The sequence below is a fragment of the Lissotriton helveticus genome, chromosome 10 (assembly GCF_964261635.1).
Source record: "Lissotriton helveticus chromosome 10, aLisHel1.1, whole genome shotgun sequence".
In the NCBI taxonomy this organism is placed as follows: Eukaryota; Metazoa; Chordata; class Amphibia; order Caudata; family Salamandridae; genus Lissotriton; species Lissotriton helveticus.
In genome coordinates this window covers 13863237-13884235 of record NC_136071.1, presented here as the reverse complement: position 1 = coordinate 13884235, position 20999 = coordinate 13863237, and the positions used below count along the sequence as shown (strand labels likewise).

At 48.1% G+C, this 20999-nt stretch overlaps 1 protein-coding gene across 2 annotated transcripts in view; it reads right to left on the bottom strand.

The window, feature by feature from the left end:
- The window catches only part of HUWE1 (HECT, UBA and WWE domain containing E3 ubiquitin protein ligase 1), a 1655742-nt gene that overhangs the window by 73014 nt on the left and 1561729 nt on the right, over nt 1–20999 (bottom strand). The window contains exons 69-71 of one of the 2 annotated variants that reach the window (XM_078664564.1): nt 14494–14626; nt 1154–1386; nt 5–132 (exon numbers count right to left, since the gene is read on the bottom strand). In XM_078664564.1, coding sequence (XP_078520690.1) covers nt 5–132; nt 1154–1386; nt 14494–14626 — 494 coding nt within the window. The remainder of the gene's footprint in view (nt 1–4; nt 133–1153; nt 1387–14493; nt 14627–20999) is intronic. The other variant, XM_078664565.1, reaches the window with a different exon arrangement.

Here is a 20999-nt window from a genome sequence, read left to right as displayed (position 1 = left end):
TAACCGTTGCTGTTTGCTGCTGTCTCCGCGCCCTTTGACCCTCACGTACCATTTGTATAATGGCATCAGCTTCAGCCTCCAGCTGCCGCACAGCTGCTTGGATGCTGCTAGCCGAGCCCAGGCTGGAAGCACCTGAGAAAAAAAAAAAAAAAGAGTGTGTGAATATATTTTGCCTGGAAAAGCCCAAGTCATTGGCAGGGTTTCTTTTTTTAATTAAAAAAAAAAAAAGTATTTTAAGTATTACATGTTGAGAGCTAAATGGTCTTGAGTCTTGGAGTTTTCATTAAACACATTTAAAATACATAAATACCAAGGTCCAGGGGCAAAATGCAGGCCCCTGCATTAGAGGGGGAAAGACTCTGGAGGGCCCCTATTTAGTTAACGTGCAGTGAATATCTGAAATATGAAAGACTCGGTGCCCCCTCCTCCCATTCGGCAGAGTGGAGGCAACTCAGTTACCCTTAAGCCACCGTGAAAGATCAGTTTCTGGGATCTAAGGCACAAGATTCAACCAGGATAAAGAGGGAGACAAATTAATTTGGGATGAGTGTCCAAGCATGTGGGAGCTTTGTAAACATAATGAGTTCCATATGGCCCAAGTGAGGTTTTGGATTGGCTGAAGAAGCTAATAAATGCATGTGGGGAGGGAAAGCAAAACCTGCGAGAAAAACCTACAGCCAAGGATGACCACAAGGAAAAATCACAGGTGTGGGTGTGAACACCATTCTGATAGCTAATCTGGAGCAAGAGAAAGTAGGTGTCTGTGAGAAGGAACCATTCAGAGGTATCAAGTACCAAGGAAAGAGCACACGTGTGGAAGAAAAGACTCAATCCAGGGGCAACTAAGAACAGGAGGAAGAGTGAGAGGTGCCAATGTGCGGGTGAGAGTGTGCACCAAGTGTACTGCCCAGAGCCAAGGAAGCATGTGGCTGCACGGGAGGGAGAGGTCCTCGGGGTGTCACTTCTGGTTAGAAGGATGTGTGTCCTTGTAGTGGAGGGAACTATATTAATCTAACTGAATAAAGGAAGACAAAGGAAATGGAACAAGCAAAGAGTGATACTGTTATGGGGAGCACAAAGTAGCAACAGGCATCCTTGATGTGAGGAAGAAATTTCAATCCTGTACTACAACAAGGCTCAGATTGAAACATACCTAGCCTGCCAGTCTGTTTTGCCTTCTTGTTGGCACGTCTTGTATCATCTCGAAGCTGGATGATCACCTGCAGCACTCTCAGGAAGAACTTTTGTGTTGAAGTCTTGGAGGTCAGCATGGACATGGAAGGCAGCTGCAGCTCCCGGCCCCCTAGCGACCGTTTCTGGGAGGCCACAATCACCACATTCTCAGCTATGTCGAACCTGGAACGCACAGGGGCGACATGCACAAACCTGACATTTTAACTCGCACCTGGCCCAGGACTCAAGGGCATAAAACACTCACCGGGGTATAGGGGAGGAATAATTTACATCTACAACAGTTGAATTTAGCTTATTAGGTACGTACACCAAGTATTGTTCATACCCAAATTATCAGTTAAAAAAAAAAATTAGTAAGGTCTAATACAAGTAAAATGTTGAAGCAAGTAACCATTGAGGAAATCAAAAGGTCCAGAGGAATACTTCAATGGGAAGGTGAATTCTTGATGGAAATAGAAAAGCATAAGATAGCAGGTGAGCAATATAAAGTGACAGTACAGGTTGAGATTGATCTCGAAGAACAAAAGTGGCAGGAGGGCAGGGCTGGATAAGAGGTCATAAGTTGAGGGAGATAAGTGAAGACATTTGAATGCAAATCAAAGAAAACAAAATCAAAACCAAAAATTAGAAGACAGCCAACAAAGAAAAATCAAAAGCAGTGACATGTGAAGGTCAATAAGGAACGTGTAATCAAGAATTAAAGGCACACAGGAAATTCAAAGATTATCCATGTATTAAGATGAAAAAAAAGAATTTAAGTTTTGATGGCCATAAAGAAGCGTAGCGTACCCATTCCTCTGACCAGAAAATTGAAAGCAACAAGAGTAAATGTCCTTTAGTGGACATTTAACTCGAGTCCAAAATCAGCAGCTCAATGGCTACCAGTTGGAACAAATGTTAGTTGTGGGGAAATGGCATGTAGTATATGGTGTGGTTGTGAAATACACAACCAACTCCTTTAGGACCATTCAAGTTTTGTTTGTGAAGCTCTTCGCACAACCCTGGGTAGCTGTGGCTCTAAGCAGTCTGGCTCACACAAAGCAACAGGTGTAAAGCACAAGTTACTTACCTTCGGTAACGATATGGAATATGCTACTTACCAGTATGCATCTGTTCTTGGCATGTAGGGCTGCTGACATTCATATCTGTGCATAGATCGCCGCATAGTGTTGGGTCCGGATGATTGCGCATTGTTGTCCTGGAAGAGTCTTCGAAGTATCACGAGATAGGTGGCTCCTCCCCTGGACTACAGTGCGCATGGGCATCCTCTCCATCCCCAGATTGTTTTTCGTCATTGTGGCAGAGATGGAGTATAGTACAGTAAGAGTTCCATGCAAAGAGTGAATGCTGCAGCTGCGACAGGCACCGGGGAGGAGGGCGGGCGATATGAATGTTAGCAGCCCTACATGCCAAGAACAGATGCATACTGGTAAGTAGCATATTCCGTTCGAGGCATGTGGGCTGCTGAATTCATATCTGTGCATAGAATGTATAGCAGTCTCTCCCCTAGCGTTGGCTGCCTGTGTCAGCGGCAGCAGTCTGGAAAAGAGTTTTGAGAACAGCCTGTCCTACAGCTGCTTGCTGTTTGGAATGTACATCTACACAATAGTGTTTTGTAAATGTATGTGTGGTTGACCACGTGGCTGCTCTACAAATTTTGTGTAAAGGAATATTTCCCAGGAAAGCTATGGATGCCCCTAGCTTACGTGTGGAATGCGCCCTAGGGGGAACTGTTAAGGTGCGTTTTGCCTTTATATGACATATTTGGATGCACTTAACTATGCATCTGGCTATACCTGATTTTGAAATAGGGTTACCCTTGTGTTGTGGCGAGAAGGCAACAAACAATTGAAATGTTTTAGTCCTGTCTATGTAATATAGCAGAGCTCTTTTAACATCTAGGGTATGCAAGGCCCTCTCAGCAACTGTCTGTGGGTTCTGAAAGAACACTGGCAGTTCTATAGTTTGATTAATATGGAAATGGGATACCACCTTTGGCATGAATTTAGGGTTTGTTCTAAGGACTACTCTATTTGCATGTACTTGAATGAACGGCTCTTGAATAGTTAGGGCTTGCAGCTCACTAACTCTTCGAAGCGAAGTAATGGCGATAAGGAAAGCCACTTTCCAAGTAAGAAATTGTAGTTCGCATGAGTGTAGTGGTTCAAAAGGTGGTCCCATTAGTCTGGTTAAAACAACGTTTAGAATCCAGACTGGTGAAGGAGGGTGGGAGGAATTACGCGTTTAAGTCCTTCCATAAACGCTTTAATAGCTGGCACCCTAAATAGTGAAAGGTGTTGCCTGTTTTGCAGATATGCTGCTAACGCAGCTAAATGTATCCTGATGGATGAAAAGGCTAAATTGCACCGTTGTAGGTGCAAGAGATAGCAAATGATGTTTTGAGTGGAAGCATCAAGTGGGTTAATGTCATTGTTATTACAGTAAATGATAATTTTCATGCAATCTGGAGGCAAGTTGAGGTATCCAAATTCTAGGACTTCAGGAGCCAGATCGCCAAGTTAAGCTGCTGCGGGTCTGGGTGTTGGATTTCTCCATGGTTCTGAGTTAGAAGACTCGGAGTGAGTCTCAGTCTTTGATGAGGCACTACTGACAGTTCTAGGAACGTTGTGTACCATGGTTGCCTCGCCCACGTGGGAGCAACTAGGATTAGCGTCAGAGAATGTTGGCGCATTTTTCGTGCCACCAGCGGTATTAGTGGAGCTGGGGGAAAAGCGTACGCAAATTTGCACGACCAGTTCATCCATATCGCATTGCCTTGCGACTGCGGATGTGGGAACCTGGCTGCAAAGTACTGGCATTTTGCGTTTTCGCTTGTGGTAAAAAGATCTATTTCCGGCTGTCCCCACTTCCGGAAGAATGGTTGGAGCACTTTGGGGTGAATTTCCCATTCATGCATCTGTTGGCTGTGCCTGCTTAGCAGGTCGGCCACTTGGTTGTCCTTGCCTGGAGGTGTTCTGCCATGAGAAAAATGTTCCTCTGAATGGCCCATTTCCACATTGCTTGAGCTAGGTGCGACAGCTGTGGCGAGTGTGTTGCTCCCTGTTTTTGAATGTAATACATAGCTGTAATGTTGTCCGTCCGGATCAACACAGCTTTGTTGCGCAAGTGTGTCGTGAAAGCTTTTAGGGCTAAAAAGATGGCCATCAACTTCAGAAGGTTGATATGCATTTTCTTTTGCTGTACAGTCCAGAGTCCCTGTACTGTGTAGTGTAGGACATGGGCTCCCCATCCTACTAGTGATGCGTCCGCTGTCAACACTATTTGTGGGACAGGCTCTTGGAACAGTCGTCCCTTGCAAAGGTTTTGTGGATTCCACCAATGCAGAGTGTTGTATGCCCGACTGGTCACTAACACTAGGTCTTTTAATCGCCCCTGAGCCTGGTTCCACTGCCTTGCTAGGCATTCTTGGAGCGGACGCATATGTAGTCTTGCGTGAGGGACTATGAATATGCACGAGGGCATCATGCCTATTAGCTGCATAAACACTCAAGCTGGTACTGAGTGATGGGGTATGAACTTTTGTATCAGCGTCTGCATTCCCTGAACCTGTGCTGTGTTGGGATATGCTTTTGCTGCCAGTGTATCTATTGTTGCTCCCAGGTATTGTTGGACGTGGGAGGGTTGCAGGTGTGACTTTGGGTAGTTTAGTGAGAATCCTAAACTGTGCAGGAGATGAATGGTCTTTGACATGTGGGTGGCACATTGCTGGGCTGTAGGCGCGTGTATTAGCCGGTCGTCCAGATAGGGGTACACATGGATGTGTTGCCTTCTGAGATGTGCTGCCACTGTAGCTAGACATTTGGTGAACACTCGTGGAGCTGTTGTCACCCCAAATGGCAGGACTTTGAACTGGTAGTGTTGCCCTTGAATGGTGAACCTCAAATACTTTCTGAGCATGGTGTATTGATATATGAAAGTATGCATCTTTGAGGTCTAAGGTTGCGAGGAAGTCTCCCTGGCGAAGCAATGGTAAGACTTGCTGGAGAGTGAGCATGTGGAAATGCTCTGACAGAATGTACAGGTTGAGGGGCCTGAGGTCCAATATTGGTCTGAGAGACCCGTCCTTTGGAATTAGGAAGTATAGAGAGTATACTCCTGTTCCATTATGTTGCAGTGGGACTGGTTCTATGGCCCCCTTTTGCAGCATACTGATGACCTCTTGCTGTAGTAGCGTTATATGTTCCTGTGACATTGAACGGTGCACGGGTGGTATATTGGGTGGAGTTGAGGTGAGCTCTAGGCAATAGCCATGTTGGATGATTTGCCTGACCCACTTGTCTGTGGTGATATTTAACCAGACTGGCAGAAATTGTTGTATTCTTCCCCCGACTGGTGTTATGTGGTCTGGGGGTAGTGCCAAGAAGTCACTGCTTTGTGTTAGTGGAGGATCTATTTGCGTTGCCTCCACGACCTCTTCCCTTGGTATTGTTTCCTCTATAACCACCCCAACTGGTGTTTTTGGTATATGTGGATTGTGTGTTACTCTTGTAGTTGGATTGCTGTGATGTTCCTCGTGCTCCTCCTCTATAATTGGAGCGACGAAAGGAGCCCCGGTGTTGGGACTGGAGAGCTCCCATAGACTTTGCAGTTTCTGCATCCTTCTTCATTTTGTCCAGAATTGAATCAACTGCTGGACCAAATAAAAAGCCCGGGTTGATTGGCTGATTAAGAATTGTAGACTGGACTTCATTCTTAAACCCTGATATACGAAGCCATGCGTGGCGCCTTAGTAGTACGCTTGTATTAATGGATTTGGCAGCTGCGTCTTCCGCGTCTAGGGCACATTTAATGGAAGCATTGGTGATGAGCTTTCCCTCTTGTATAAGTTCATCTGCCTGCTGTTTGTAGGGATCAGGTAAGTGTTGTAGAATTTCTTCTAAACTGTCGTAGTGCGCTCTATCATATCTGGCTAGCAAGGCCTGCGTATTGGCTATTCTCCATGAGTTTGCTGCCTGAGCCGCCACTCTTGCCTGATGCCTCAAAGATTTTAGACTCTTTGTCTGGAGGTGCAGCCTCTCCAGTAGTCTGCGAGTTTGCACGCTTACGTGCGTTGGATACCACTAAGGAATCTAGGGGTAGCTGCCCTTTGATGTATGTAGGATCTATATGTGCAGCCCTGTATTTCTTCTCAATTCTAGGGTTTAGGACCCGTGCTCTAACAGTGTCCTTAAAAATGTCACTTGCATGTTTTAATACCCCTTTTAACATTGGGAGTGTTTTAACGTGTCTCTCAGATGTTGTCAGTGTATCAAAGAGGAAGTCTTCCTCATTAGCATCGGAGTGCATCTCTACATTGTGGTAGGTTGCTGCTCTATCCTCTGTGGGTGATGGCTTAGTGGGGTATACTGCAGGGTCTTAATGGGCAGAGTCCCTTCAGTGTCTGGTTCTCCTCCTCCACCCCATGGCTGTGTGTTTGGCTCTGGAAGTAGGTTTTGTGGAAAACCAAAACCTACATCTGCGTCCTGATCTTCATCAGGGTTGTAGTCAGAGCGTGCAGGTGAGGTTGGGGCAGAAGGAGTAGTAGGCATAGCCGGAGTGATAGGTTCAAAGAATATAGTAGATGTAGCACAGTCTCTCTTTTTCTTTAGTGGGATTCTGGAAAGATCTTCAGTTGGTAGAGGTCTTTTCTTTTTGGTATAAACAGTCACTTTAACAGATTCTGGGTCAATGTACAGTTTTGACTGGTCTTCTGTGGAGGGATATGGGTGAATAAGTTCCTCTTCCACAGTCTTTGGTTTGGGTGCTGTAACCTTTGGTTTTTGTCTCTTCGGGTCGACGCTTTTTGTGGTTTCGACCGGTTTAGGTGGTTGGATCGGTTTAGGCTGTTTTTCAACGGGTTTTGTTGGTTGAACGTCTTTGGCTGGCTTCACAACCTGTTTCGGACCGAGCGGTTTTGTCGGTTCAACAGTGTCTTTATGTTGTTTTGGAGCCTGCTGTTTTGGCTCGACGCCCTTCTTCGCTTCGATGGGCTTCGGCTCGACCGATTTCCTTTCGTCCACCTTCGTCGACCGGTTTTTCCCCTTGTCGATACCGGAGGCGGATTTGCTCGATTCAACGCGCTTTTTGGGGGTCGATTCGACGTGCTTTTGTCTCGAATCGACGTGTTTCGGCTTCGAGGTTTACTCGACGGCCTTGGACTTTGAGCTCGACTCGACTGTTTTGCTCTTCAATGCCAACTCAACGGTCTTTGTTTTCGAAGGTTGCAGTGTTACTGTGGCCTTCGGTTCGACGCCTTTTGGCTTCGTGACCTTCGGTTCGACGTAGTTCGGTCCGAAGACTGTATTGTCGATTAGTTTCGGTGGAACCGATGTCGTGTGATGTGTCTCAGAGGGCTCTTTTTATATGTTCTTAGCCGGGCCGTATGGCGGGGCTGTAGAACAAGGATGTTGATCTCGGCTAAGGCCTGCTGGCGATGCCTCGACCTGAGTCTCTGATAGAGGTGTAGTGTCTATATGGGGCGGTGTACTCACTGTTCGCCCCTTGTCGTCATCGGAGTCGTCTTCAACTGCTACGACGTCCTGATCATAGTCCTAGAGATCAACGATTAATTCTCCCTCTTCGGGGTAGTATTCGGAGTCGGGCTCAGAGTATTGTCTTTCGCCTTGATCCGAGTCTTCGGCGCTCGCTAGATCTTCTTCGTCATCGAAGATGTTATCGGGTTCTGGCGCCGACCGTTGCATTTCTTGCCTCGCCGCCCGTCTATTCCGAATAGTCTTTTTGGATCGGAACTGGGCACAGGCTAGGCAGCTATCTTCATTGTGATCTGGAGATAGGCATTTATTGCACACTGGATGCTTGTCTGTGCGCGGGAACTTCGAGTTGCACTGAGGGCAGTACTTAAATGGACTTCGTTCCATCGACGGTCGGTCCACGTGGTGTCGAGAAGGCCTCATGGCCCGATTTGACGACTGGAGTGCAACAAAGTTCTAAAAGTGTATCGGCACCGAGCGCTGAACAATACCGACGGATCCGAAGGCCTTTTGAAGAGTTTTTCTTGATTCCGAACTTGGAGAGTAGGAAAGTACATCCGAACGCAATGGCGGAGAAAAACAATCTGAGGATGGAGAGGATGCCCATGCGCACTGTAGTCCGAGGGAGGAGCCACCTATCTCGTGATACTTCGAAGACTCTTCCAGGACAACAATGTGCAATCATCCGGACCCAACACTAGGCGGCGATCTATGCACAGATATGAATTCAGCAGCCCACATGCCTCGAACATCTGTAAGAAACAGTAGTTAGTGTTAGATTCCTTACCTTAGAATATACCCAGGCGTCAGACTGGATCTGGAAAGGTTTGCGTAGCAGTACCCCAGCGTGTCGGTAGGCGTCGTCTGCGGCTCCGCGTCCCTCATCGTTGGTGCCGGGATGACGGAGTACTTAGACGCCGCCCTCGCGCGCGGACGTCAGTTCTTATACACAGCTTTTCCGCGCCAGGAACGCAGAGCCATGATAAAAACCAATACTGGTGCCATAAAAACTAGGGCCCTCAAAGGGAAATACCTTAAACCTAGATGTCGGTTCACAGAACGGGGAGGATGGGTGGGGTAGTAAGGAATCTAATACTAACTACTGTTTCTTACAGATATATCATTACCGAAGGTAAGTAACTTGTGCATCTGAAATAAACAGGTTAGTGTTAGATTCCTTACCTTAGAATAGATACCCCAGCAATACCAACCCCGGTGGTGGGTCTGCGAACCAAGATCACACCAGAAAGTCCTGGAGAACGGAGCGGCGGAAAAAGCCATCTCTCCGGACATGGTTGTCCAGGCAGTAATGTCTAGCAAACGTGTGCAGCGAGGCCTGATAGTTGTCCTGCAAGGGGACTCCCCGACCCAGGGCAGTGGTAGCCTCCGTGGCCAAAGTGGAATGGGCCCTCAGCCCAACAGGAGGCTCTTTTTTTAGCCAACTAATAACAAGCCTTAATGCACAAAGCGACCCATCGAGAAATGGTTAGTTTGTACACCGCCCGTCCCTTCTTAGCGCCCACGTAACCAACAAAGAGCTGGTCGTCCACCCGGAACTGGCGTGTGCGGTCCAGATAAAATGAGAGCACACGTTTTGGGTCCAGACGGTGGAGCCTCTCTTACTCTTTCGAGGGATGCGGAGGCGGAAAGAAGGTGGGCAAGGTGATGGACAGCCCGATATTAAAGGCTGTAACCACCTTGGGCAGGAAAGAGGGACGCGTTCTCAAAACAACTTTGTCCGGATGGACATAAAGGAAAGGAGGCTGAGAAGACGGAGCCTGGAGCTCACTCACTCTCCTGGCAGAGGTGATGGCAACTAGGAATGCAGTCTTAAGGGTGAGAAGGCAATTGTGAAGCGGCTCGAAGGGAGCGCACATCAAGTAGGTCAGAACCAGGTTCAAGTCCCACTGAGGCATCAAGAAAGGAACAGGAGGAAACATGTGAGTGATGCCCTTCAAGAACCTATTAACAGGCGACTTGAAAAGGGAAGTGTGAGAAGTTGGCCTGATGTGCAGTGTTCACTATTCTAGTGATCACTATATATCAGTCCAAACAACCCTTATTGATGATTGGTTGTAAGTCAACCTTATAGACCAGCTATCCTAGTAGCATGGATACGAGCAGTCTAAGGCTAAGACTCTAGAGGGCGTGTTAAGCCAGCTGTTTTACCATCACATTACCCCTTGAACACCCAGTGAAAGGACACCACACAAGTGTTATGAAAATAAACAGTGTATTTATTAGAATCACAACAACCCTGTACTCTTTATGAGGACAGGGTGCTAGGCACACAACAAAACTCTTACGAAAATACTTAAGTTAGCACGTTATACACAAATGCCCGAGGGGCACGAAAAACCATATACTTTAAAAGTGGAATGCGAATTACTAGCAGGTAAGTAACAGTTCTAATAGGCTTTGGAATCGCTAGGACTGGACTAGGGAATCGTTAGATTACTACTAGGAGACCCAGGGGACTCGGGTGCAGAGTGTGCACTCTCACGCGGGATGCGGGACAAAGTCTACGGAGGCTAGTAAAGGCAAAGTTAGTGTTCACGGGCGAACCCGACCTGGTAGGAAGAAAACGACAGTGGATCCTGACCCTAGGATAGTGAGGCTATGCTGGGACACCGAAGTGCCGAAGTTACCTAGCCCAGGGGCTGCAGCTGCATAGGTCTGAAAAGACGTCGGGGATCTCGTTGCCGGACCAGGAGCCTGGAAGGAAGAAGTTGCTGGCAGGCGACCAGTGAAGAAAAGTTCGATGGATCCAAGCCTGGATCAAGGAAGAAGAAAACCTGAAAGCAGAGGGGACCAAGTTCTTGAATCACTAGCCAGTGATTAAGTGGGCACCAGGATGGCACCGGGCGAAGTCACCGCAGTCAGGTGAGTGGGCGCTGCTGGGCTCTGCAGTCTCTCGGACCAGGAGGCGTTGTCGGCGACCAGGATGGAGGTGCGAGCTGTCCCACGAAGGTTCTTGCTGTCGACGTCGCTGGACCCAGGATTGGGCAACAAGTCTTGGCAAATGCAAGGCCCACGCGGTGGACCTAAAATGGCGTCTTGGGCGGACCAGGAGGGTCCAGGGTACTTCTCCGATGGAGGGAAGCAAGGGCCAGTCTGGAGCAACCAGACCAGCAGCAGAAATGTCGTCGGGCGTCGTCAGGAAGGCCACAAGCCAGCGGGCTAGTAGCCAAACAACGCGGTGAGCAGTAAAAAGCAGAAGGGCCCCACGCAGATCGTGGAGATGCTGGGGGGCTGCTCTTCGGTGCTGGAGCTGCTCAGGGTGGGGGCTTCTCGGACCCCAAAGCACTCACCAGGAATTCACTCGGCGGGCTTGCTGGAAAGAAGTCGTGCAGTCTTGAAGATGGCCGGTCCCTCGAGGTCTCGTCACACCCACGAATCTCAGCGTGACTGATGATGCAGGTAGAGGTCAGAGGTGCCAGGGAAGCCGGTTCTCGTCGAGCTGGGCAGTCGGATTCCGGAGGAAGGACTTGCAGCAGACCGCAGTGTTCTTAGATGGTGCCTGCGGATGCAGGGTGACTACTCCTTAGTCACAAGGGAGAAATCTTAGGAAGAAGTCTTGAGTTCCTTTCGTGGAAAGTAGTTTCAGGATTCAAAGATGATCTGATTTGGAAGGGGGCCAGTCTCTACCTTTATCCTGTAAAAAGGGGCTGGCACGCGACTAAGTCCTGCCCTAGGGGTGGGACTAGGAGGGGGGTGGTTACACCCACTTCCTTGGCGGGCTTTTCCCCAGCACAGGGTCTGGAGTGACCCTGGAACTGGTTCCAGCCAGCCTATGCACAGTGAGCACCGGGGTGCCACGTGCAGTCACCTTCCTCTAAAGCCCTGCCTACCTACAATACACAAAACCCTGTCTGGGACGGTGCTGGCACCGCCCCTGGCAGGAAACCCTTTGTCCTTATCTCCTGCTCTGGGAGGACTCCCAGCAGCAGGAGGGCAGACTTGTGTCTCGGTGGCAGCATCCATTTTGTGGATGCTAAGGCTCTGTCTGACTTTTAACCGGGTTATAGGTTACATGCATGTCGTGTCCCTCTAGAAGGGTGGAATGCTAACCCCATCGCCAGAATTGGCGAGGGGTTAGTATTCCAATTCGTATGACACCTTACTCGACATGTTTTGATAAAGCGATACCAGAGTTGGCACATAACCGCGAGGATTATAATGCATTTAAGAGTATATGGTATGCGATATCATGGAAACGGCTAAGGGATAGATCCCGAAAGCCGCAGACAGGCTCAGCTCATGCCAGAGCACCATCTCACACGATTCCAAGCACTCTGCCTTCAGGATTGTTAAGGCCTGCCATAGGAGTGACTGATAGGAGATCTGTGTGTCCATTTTTAGGGTTAGATATAGGTATACTATATCTAAAGCAAAGGGTGAGTACACCACCTTGCCCCAGCTGTCGTGCAGCCAGTTGTGTCAGTTTTAGTTAGTCAATCCAGGGGTGGCACAATACATGCTTCAGCCCCTGGGAGACTTCTGGGTGCACCTCAGCCCTGGGTACAGGGACTTGGAGAGGGCCCAGGGCCAATTCAGTACCCGAGTACAATTTGGATAGAGAGAACAGCTAGGCTGTGGGTCTGATTAGCAGGCCCACAGCCAGGGAAAGTCGTAAACCAGTGCAGCAAAAAGCAAAAATCTGGGTGATCATAGGATTGCAGACCCTACTCTCCTACAGGAAGGCTGATCAGGTAGCCTTAAGAAGGCTGAAATGGCAGAGAGGTAGCTTTTGACAGTGCCCAGTGCAGAGCCCTGCTGGGCAAGAGAAATAAGAAAGAGGAGAACTTCTGAAAGGGGGGCAGAAAGTGAATCCACAGCCTTTGCTGTGCACCATGCCACAAATTTGTTCCACCTGCAGGCGTATACCGATTTTGTGGAGGGAAGCCTTGCTGCCAGAATGACATTACAGACTTCAGGAGGCAAGTCAAATGGCCTCAACTGTCGCCGCTTAATCTCCACGCATGGAGGTGGAGGCTGGACAGGTTCGGGTGGAGGACTGTCCCCTGCTGCTGCGACAGAAGGTCCTCCTGAAGAGGCAGACGAATCGGGGGATCGACGGACATGCTGAGTAGCTCGGAATGACGTCAGCACGAGAGGGCGGCGTCTAAGTACTCTGACGACGTCATCCCGGCGCCAACGACGGACGCGGAGCCGCAGACGACGCAGGGGTACTGCTAAGCAAAACTTTCGGGATCCAGTCTGACGCCTGGGGATATTCTAAGGTAAGGTATCTAACACTAACCTGTTTCTTTCAGATGGTCTTGGTTTGACGGTTGGGTGGTGGTGGAGGGGTTCAGAGGGTGTGACTTGTGGGTAGCTTGGCAGCAAGGGTAGAAACGTCAGGCTGGGGCTCTAAGTTGTTGAAGATCTTGCTGCTGTAAAACTCAGAGCTGGGTGCAGAGGTCCTGCGAGGGGGTGAGGAGTGTGGAGCTTGCAGTGGGTGAGGGGACATCCTTCACAATGGAAAACATTTATTTGGCGCGGTTGTTCGCAGAGAGTTGAATGCTTAGTAGATCAGATCTGCTCAAGTTAGAATTTAAGGGCTGACTTGAAGGAGCTTTCATTGATGTTGTAGTGTGTCTGTCTCCATCTGCGTTCAAGTTGACAGCAGTATCATTTGGAAAGTCCGAATTGCTTTGTATACCAGATTGCTTCCTTTCTTGTCTTAGTTGAGGTTGTAGTCTTGAAAAGGACCAAGGTGTTTGTGATCCAGGCATTGAAGTTGATGGGTTGTGGTGGTGTCATTGGTGGCCTAGGAGTTCCATGGTACATCTCTTTCGAGATCCTATTCCAGTTTCATCTTGAGTATTTAGTGGGTGCAGTTTAGTGATGGTGTGGGATGGGTAGGATGAAATGGAAAAGGACATAGCCGATCCGGATGAGAGGTGTGGGCTTGTCCATTGTGATGCTCTTGAAGTTAGTGACGATGGGGCTCCGGATGTGACCGCCGGCATGGTTGGGGTTGTTCACTTGCTGGGTGAGAGTTGACAGTTACTCCAATTTGTTGTTTCTATAGTGGATGGTTCCCAAATGAAGGGGGATGAAGACATTTCAATATAATCAGGAAGACTACGATCAGGTTAGGATGGCAATTGGCGTGCATCGCCTTAATTTCTTACCCGCTCTGTGGGTGTGCGTGTGTGTATTTCAATCTGCTTAAAAGGATCATTTGTTGCAGATAAATTGACTCAAGGGGAAGCAAAAGACAGACCAAACCATGAAGTGACAGACTCACCTCCTGTTCTCATAGAGCAGTAAAAAAAACCTTTGCAGTAAAATTTTAAATATACGCTCCTGAATTTGGAAACAAGGTTGAAGGAAAGTTTTACAGTGGAGTCTGTTAACTCAATATCTATTTGGATAGTGATTTTACTTCGAGTAGAAATACTATATGCCAAAAACCAAAACTCCTGGACAATTAGTTTGGGGCACTGCCCCAGAAACAGAAAATGGCAATCTCAAAATGTAGTCTTAAACAATAAACAAGTGCACCTTGAATATCTACATTTTGGCCTGTTTCCGCTCATGGCTACAACACCAATCCAATCAATTAAAATGAAAACCAACTCAGACAACCTCTGAATCAAGTCAAGCTGGTCTGCACAGACATGGGATTGCAAAACAAGGGCTGCAACTTGGTTACACATTCCTGTGCATGAGGATTCACAGGAATGTGCAACTAATAGTGAGGCTACCCGAGTAAGCCCTAGAACTGCTAAGTTTGCAATAGATACCTCTATTTCTCATTGTTAGTGGAGACTATGGGAGCGCGTGAGGCAGCACTTACCTGCTTTGCATTTTGCCTTTTAATTTAGTAGTCTGAGGCTGGTCCTCAGGAAGGCAGTCAGGTGAGATGGCTTCACACTGCAGCCGCCTCTGCTGTTCCAAGTTATACTCCCGCAGCTCAGCCAACAGGGTACCTGCAAAGAAAAAATATGATCTTTTATTTCGGCACTTTATGTTCCACCCACTTCCTCAATTTTTAACAGCCAAAGCCGATAGAAGTGGTTTGCCTTAGAAGTAGTTTTAGTGTTCATAGGGACCCAGCCGTCCCTATGCACCCACCTTTCCCTAAATCCTTCACTATTTGGCGGCAGAAGTGGAGGGTTGGAACACTGAAGAAGTAGGTAGGTGTTCAGCAAGACTATGGTTGTTGCCCTTGCACTAATTCATTATTACATTACCCTTCCTCCATATTCATGGAATGTCCAATTGCATATTTTATTTGTCAAGTTTTATTTCGCTCTGGCTAGACCCGTAGGTATCAGAGCGCTTTACTTAAGGATCATTAATTTACAAGTTAAAAATTACATCCGTTACCAGAGCATAGTAAAACATAGGCAAAAGAAAAAATATAAAAATAATGTTACAGTAATTAGTCGGGGGAGGAAGGAGATACAGGGGGGGAGGAAGGAGATACAACGGGGAGAAATGTGCCCAATGTCCGTCTGGGAAGGTGACGGCTGAAGGGGTGAACCCGGGACGGTCTCCATAGCTGTCTGGCAGCTCCACCGTGCCTCAGCCATGTTGCTCAGGTCTTAGCTGTTCGGAATAACAAGATTTTTTTTTTCTTCATGCCATCATTAGATTACAGTTGCATAGTCAGAAAACAGAACAAACAAGTCCCCAAAAGAGAAATATAGGAATGGGGGAGGGATGCGGAAACAGGGGGCTGGGAAACTGATCAGTTCTGGCAGATCAGCAGTGGTAGGGAAGTACCACTGTACCTGAAGACTTTGGTTAGTAGTGTTCCCTAAACAAGAGAAATGTCCGCACATTCAAAGAACAAATTTGTATACATGTAATATCAGCAATTGCTTCAAGAAGTCTGGATTTGGGTGCTCAATTTACCCACAATACACCAACTACCCAGTGGCGTTAGTTGCACACAAAGTGTGCACCAAATGAACTCAACAAATAAGGGTTTCAACAGCACACCTCTCGTTATAGTATCAATATCCTAATATAATCAGTGTAGTTACATTAGACCCGAACATAGAGACAATCACAGAATATATTCTTATATAAAGGGATCCAAAACGTGCGATGATCTTGATATTCTTTTATTCAAAAATACTTCATTAAAAGTTCCCAGCACACGGCTTGCAGACACGTGTTTAGTTTTACAAAGACTTTTTCAAGGCAGCGAAACTATATGTCATGGATGTCCAAGTGTCCGGTTGATTAAATTCGATCTACAAAGTCACATGAGTGGCGTGTAAAGTCACCATGCAGTCTCAATCTATAGGGCAATCAATGGTAGATCATTTGATGTGTAGTCCAATACACGGTCACGAAATATAAGTAAGAGATATCCACGAGTAGTAAGGAGGTAGATGTCACCTTACACAGGTTGGTGTCCGTGGACTAGTTGGACCCTCCGTTTCCAACTAAGATGTGGAATAAACGATAATGCCCCAGTTTAGAATATATTCCTGTAGTGAACTTTTAATAAGGTCGCCTGATGTAAAACGCCGTCGAATTTGGCGTCCTAGGTCGGAAAAGAGGGTTATCACGTCACTCGGATTGCTACTATGGATTAGGTCAAGACGTATTATGGTCATGACCTAGTGAATTGTGGGGCACAATACTCACTTTGGGTGGCTCCATCCACAGAAATCTGCCGCTCAGCAAAGAAAGCAGATGAACCTCCAGATGCTGCGATCAGGAGCGTCTGCCATTTTGGAGCCGATGCCATGGTTCCAACACTGTAAAATCTTCTGGACGAAACTCCACCGCAACTAGTGTGAGCCATTGGCTTGAGCGTCTCCTCCCTATGGCCTCCATGTAGTCGGAGTTCTGGCCCGGAGAGCCGCGAAGTCCACTCACAGCAGGGTTCAGGCAGTTCAGCCTCCGCCCTAGTCATTGCCCTAGAGAGCAGCCGGAAGAGGCTCCAGAGCTCGGCTGACAGTGGAGGGGTCAGCCGTTACACCAGGGAGCAATTCAAGGCGCCAGAGAGGTGAGCAGGGTCTCTGGACCCAGGATGGCGTCGGTGCCATTGATGGGAACAGGCCAGGGTGGGATTCTCGACAGATTGATCCCAAAGCCCGGGAGCTCCCGCTCAGGGCTCAGTCTCGGCGGTCATCGTGATCTTCACATTGATCTTCATACTAGGAAACCATAGCACCCGTCCACAGAACAGATACAGGACCTCATTTCTAGCCACCCTACTCGTGGCTAGAAATGCAATGTGGTGATAATGTAAGAAGAGGCAGCTTCAAGACCAAGCAGAAGGCCTCGCCAAAGATCCTTCAGTATCTTTGTCCTAACAAAGGACCTACTACTATAAATGCTCTCTAGGAATATGCATGTTTGCAAATACCGGATGCAATAATCATTAGCAACCGCTGTGACCATTGTTGCATTAGCACGGAGGCCCTTAGGAGACAAAAGACCTTCAGCCAAACAATACTTCAGGACACAGAGTATGACCTAGAAAGCTACGGATGTGGATTCGTTTGTTAAGATCTCCAAAACTTGGCAGAGCTCACATCTAAAAGGAATAACTTACTTTCCCTTGATAACACTTTTTTCTGGTAGATACTTTAACCACAGACTCTTCACCTTAACAATATCCCAGACACCAGACTGGATAGGGATATTCTCCCTTCAATTACTCCTGCGCTCTGACAGGTGGTGCTTTGTGGCACAATGGTGATCTCGAACCACCAGGGCAGTGGCAGGCTGCAGACAGGAGCCCCACCTGTGCAGCGGTGTCAATTTTTTTACATTTCTCCTTCCATATACTTTGACGTGAAGAACTTTAAACAAATTGTAGGCAACATCGTGCCAAAATCTTAATTACGTCGGGCAGATGATTCATGCACAGAATGAGAATGGAGGGAAGGTTGTGAGGTATCTGCGTGTACAGAGAGCTTCTATCAGAAAGTGCAATTACTAAAGGTAAGTAACTTGCCCTTCTGAGGATGCTTCTAACCGAAGATTCCTCACCTTGGTCAATGGACTGGACTGTCAAGGCAATAGTGCCTCGCAAACATGTTCACTGAAACCCACTTGGCTGCGTGACATATATGTTCAGGACAGGCACTCCGTGTGCTGATGCACTAGTAGGGTCTCTGAATAAGCACACAAGCCTTTTGGGAGCTGTTTTTTCACCAGCACAAAGCAGATTTATGTGCACAGTGGTCTGTGTTTGCACTGCTTTACACCTTTCTTTGCACACAAAAACCTTACAAAAGCTGTGTATCCACTCGGGGTACCTTGGTACGATCAATATAGAAACTCAATGTCCATTTAAGATCTAAATGAGGGAGTCTCTCTCCCTCCTTAGAGGGACGAAGTGTAGTAAACAATGCCGAAAGGTTGAATGCCTGGCTGACATGAAAGGAAGTAAACACTGTCGGAAGAAAGAAGTTTGGGGCCTCAAACCCAACCTTTCAAGGAAGAAATTAGTGTAAGGTGGATTTGAACAGAGCATGCATTTCATGGTGATGAGATGGTCTTCAACCTCAGGTCGTATCCAACCACAAGTGTGCAGCAGCTCAAAAATGGGGTCACATAAAAAAACTGGAAGATTAAGTTCAAACGTCCCACTGAAGCATCACAAAGGTATTGGTGGAAACAAATGTCGCATGACTATGATGAGCCACAAAAGCAAATTGATCATGACCATTATGCAGATGAACAAGTTACGTACCTTCGGTAACACTTTTTAAGGTGGATACAGTATCTACCTGTGGATTCCTCACCTTATGAATATCCCCTGCGCCAGTATTCTGTGGAATTTTTTCCTAGCTCTCCACGCCGACGAGGACGTCACAATGCCACGGCTCCGCTCGTGACTCCGCAAGACGTCACCGAAGCCATAAGAGAGCCTCGTCGGCGCGATGACATCAGTTCCACCCATTTTTTCTGTGTCCTCCGAGGCGAACAGGTGGACCAACAACAGATTCCAAGTGTAAACAGTACACAATGTACGGGTTACTTATCTTCGGTAACGATGTATCTGGTAAAGACTATTCTAGCCGCAGATTCCTTAACGTAGAATTATCCCCAGGTGTATGACTGGATCTGGAAAATTTTCTTTGCCACTGTAACTGCGCGCCGGAGTCGGTACCACGTGACTCTGCCCTGACGCTGTCCGCGGGCGTGACAGCAAGGTCATATAAGCCCCACCCCGCTGACTTCAGTTTTCTTCGGTGAACTTTTCGCACCACAACGTGGAGCCATCACAAACGAAAACTGAGAATATAGGAACAGTGTGCGAAAAAATTAGATAAACAGAAATGAAAGAGCAAATGGTGAGGAACAGCACCATTCAGGAGAGTGCCAGGCACTGTGGCACCGAAAGTCATAGAAGGGAAGAGCAGAACACCGCTACTGCGAAGCAACCCTGCAAGCAAATACAACATCCTCCCAGGAGGCAGAAAGGCATGTGAAAAACCGTCACAGCAGACAAAGAGGCCTGCAACCTCAATCTATAAACAGTGAAGGACACAACAAGGCCAAAACAGAAGAGTAACAACAATGCACCCCCAAGACAACACCAGCAAGGAGAGACGCGACCCCTGCAAAAAGCTAAGGGCCGAGGCACACCCAAGAGACCCCAACTCAGAGGACTGCAGAGGAGTCAGAAATGTCAAGCAATGAAATAGAGAAGAGCATGAGTAGGCCCCACACTGGAAGACCAGGGTGCAGGGACACAGAAATACCCATGAGCCCACCAACCAATCACCAGAAAGGAAGGAGACGATCACACCAACAGAACGAAGCATCCCACTAGGGAGGAAGTGAAAGAGGACACTCGCAAAAAAAAACAAAAAAAAAAAACACCTGGAGGCAGGCGAGTGCAGAAGACCAAATTGGAGGTCCTCGCAGAACGGGGAGGAAGGGCGGGTCGTGAAGGAATCTGCGGCTAGAATTGTCTCTACCAGATACATCGTTACCGAAGGTAAGTAACTCGTACATCTGATAGAGACTACTAGCCACAGATTCCTTAACGTAGAATAGATACCCTAGCCGTACCCAGAAGGGATGAGGGCCTGCGAGAGAACCTCTCAGTAGGAAGGAACACATGGCCCCAGCAGGGGACGTGTAGAGGGGACAAGAAAGGCGGCTCAGCCCCCCCCCACCAAGCAGAAGGAAGCAAAGGCGAGGGGAGGCCAAGACACCCTTGTGCCCAGCGAAGGTACCAGGAACATCCACCAGAAAGCCCCAGAGGGACAGACAACGGCAGAAGAGTACTGAGGAAGAAAGAATCACCCTAAAACTCTAAGGAGGAGAGGTAGAAGTGAAGGCAAGCCCCTCACCGGAAAACACCCACGCACAGTGAAAGGGACAGCTGAACTGGCCACAGCCCCCAGGCCGCAGACAAGGCAGGAACGACTCCACAGTCAAGAAAGGCAGGCGTGAGTAGAGACGGAGTCTTGCAAGGCTCCAGCAGACCAAGAGGCAGGAGCACAATGGCCCACCCTAAGACCGCTGGTCACGGACCAGAAAGAGCATGTGTGCACAACTGCAGCTGGCAAGTACTATTTAAGGAAAGCGCCCAGGCCACGCCGAGCACAAGACTAAGGCAAGGGCCAAGGAAATCCAGAACAAGGGAAAATCTTTCCGGATATAAACCGACCCACGAAGAAGTGGAACCAGTCAGAAGAGGAGGAGGAGAAAAAAAAACGTAGGACAGACAAGCCGTCCACCAGAACCCAGGAAAATACCAGAAATCTTATTCCCCCTGGAACACCAGACAGAGGACAGGCTCCAAATGTAGGACAGAAAGGGCAGAACACCACGGCACAACGCAGCAAACGGCAGGCCAAAACTGGTCCACGATGCAGCAGACACTGAAACGACAGACCGCGACAAGAACAAAGATATACAGCGATGCCAGGAAAGGCGAGGAGCCCACAAGGGGAGTCCAACCCCCCCCCCCCCCCCCCCCCCCGCGTAGGACAGAGCTATACAATAGTTACAAGTACCCCACTTAGGGTATGACAGATCCCAAAGAAAACATGGGAACCACTCTGAGGGAAAAATTCCTGCGGTAAGAACCACATACGGCTTAGCAATCAGCCAAAAATACACACTTTCAAAAAGGGTTGAACCAGCAGCCAACAGAAGAAAGGGACCAACCAAGGGACCCCGAAGGCACGTCAAGCCACAGAAAACATATATATATACACATATGGGCCACTCAAAACAACAGAGCCCAGGAGCAGGTGGGATAACACCTCCCATCAAGCCCCGGAAGATCAACAAGCCAGGTTACGGAGGGAGAGGAGGAGGAGGAGGAGGAGGAGGACGGAGCCCTGCAAGGCGACGCTGAATGGCGGA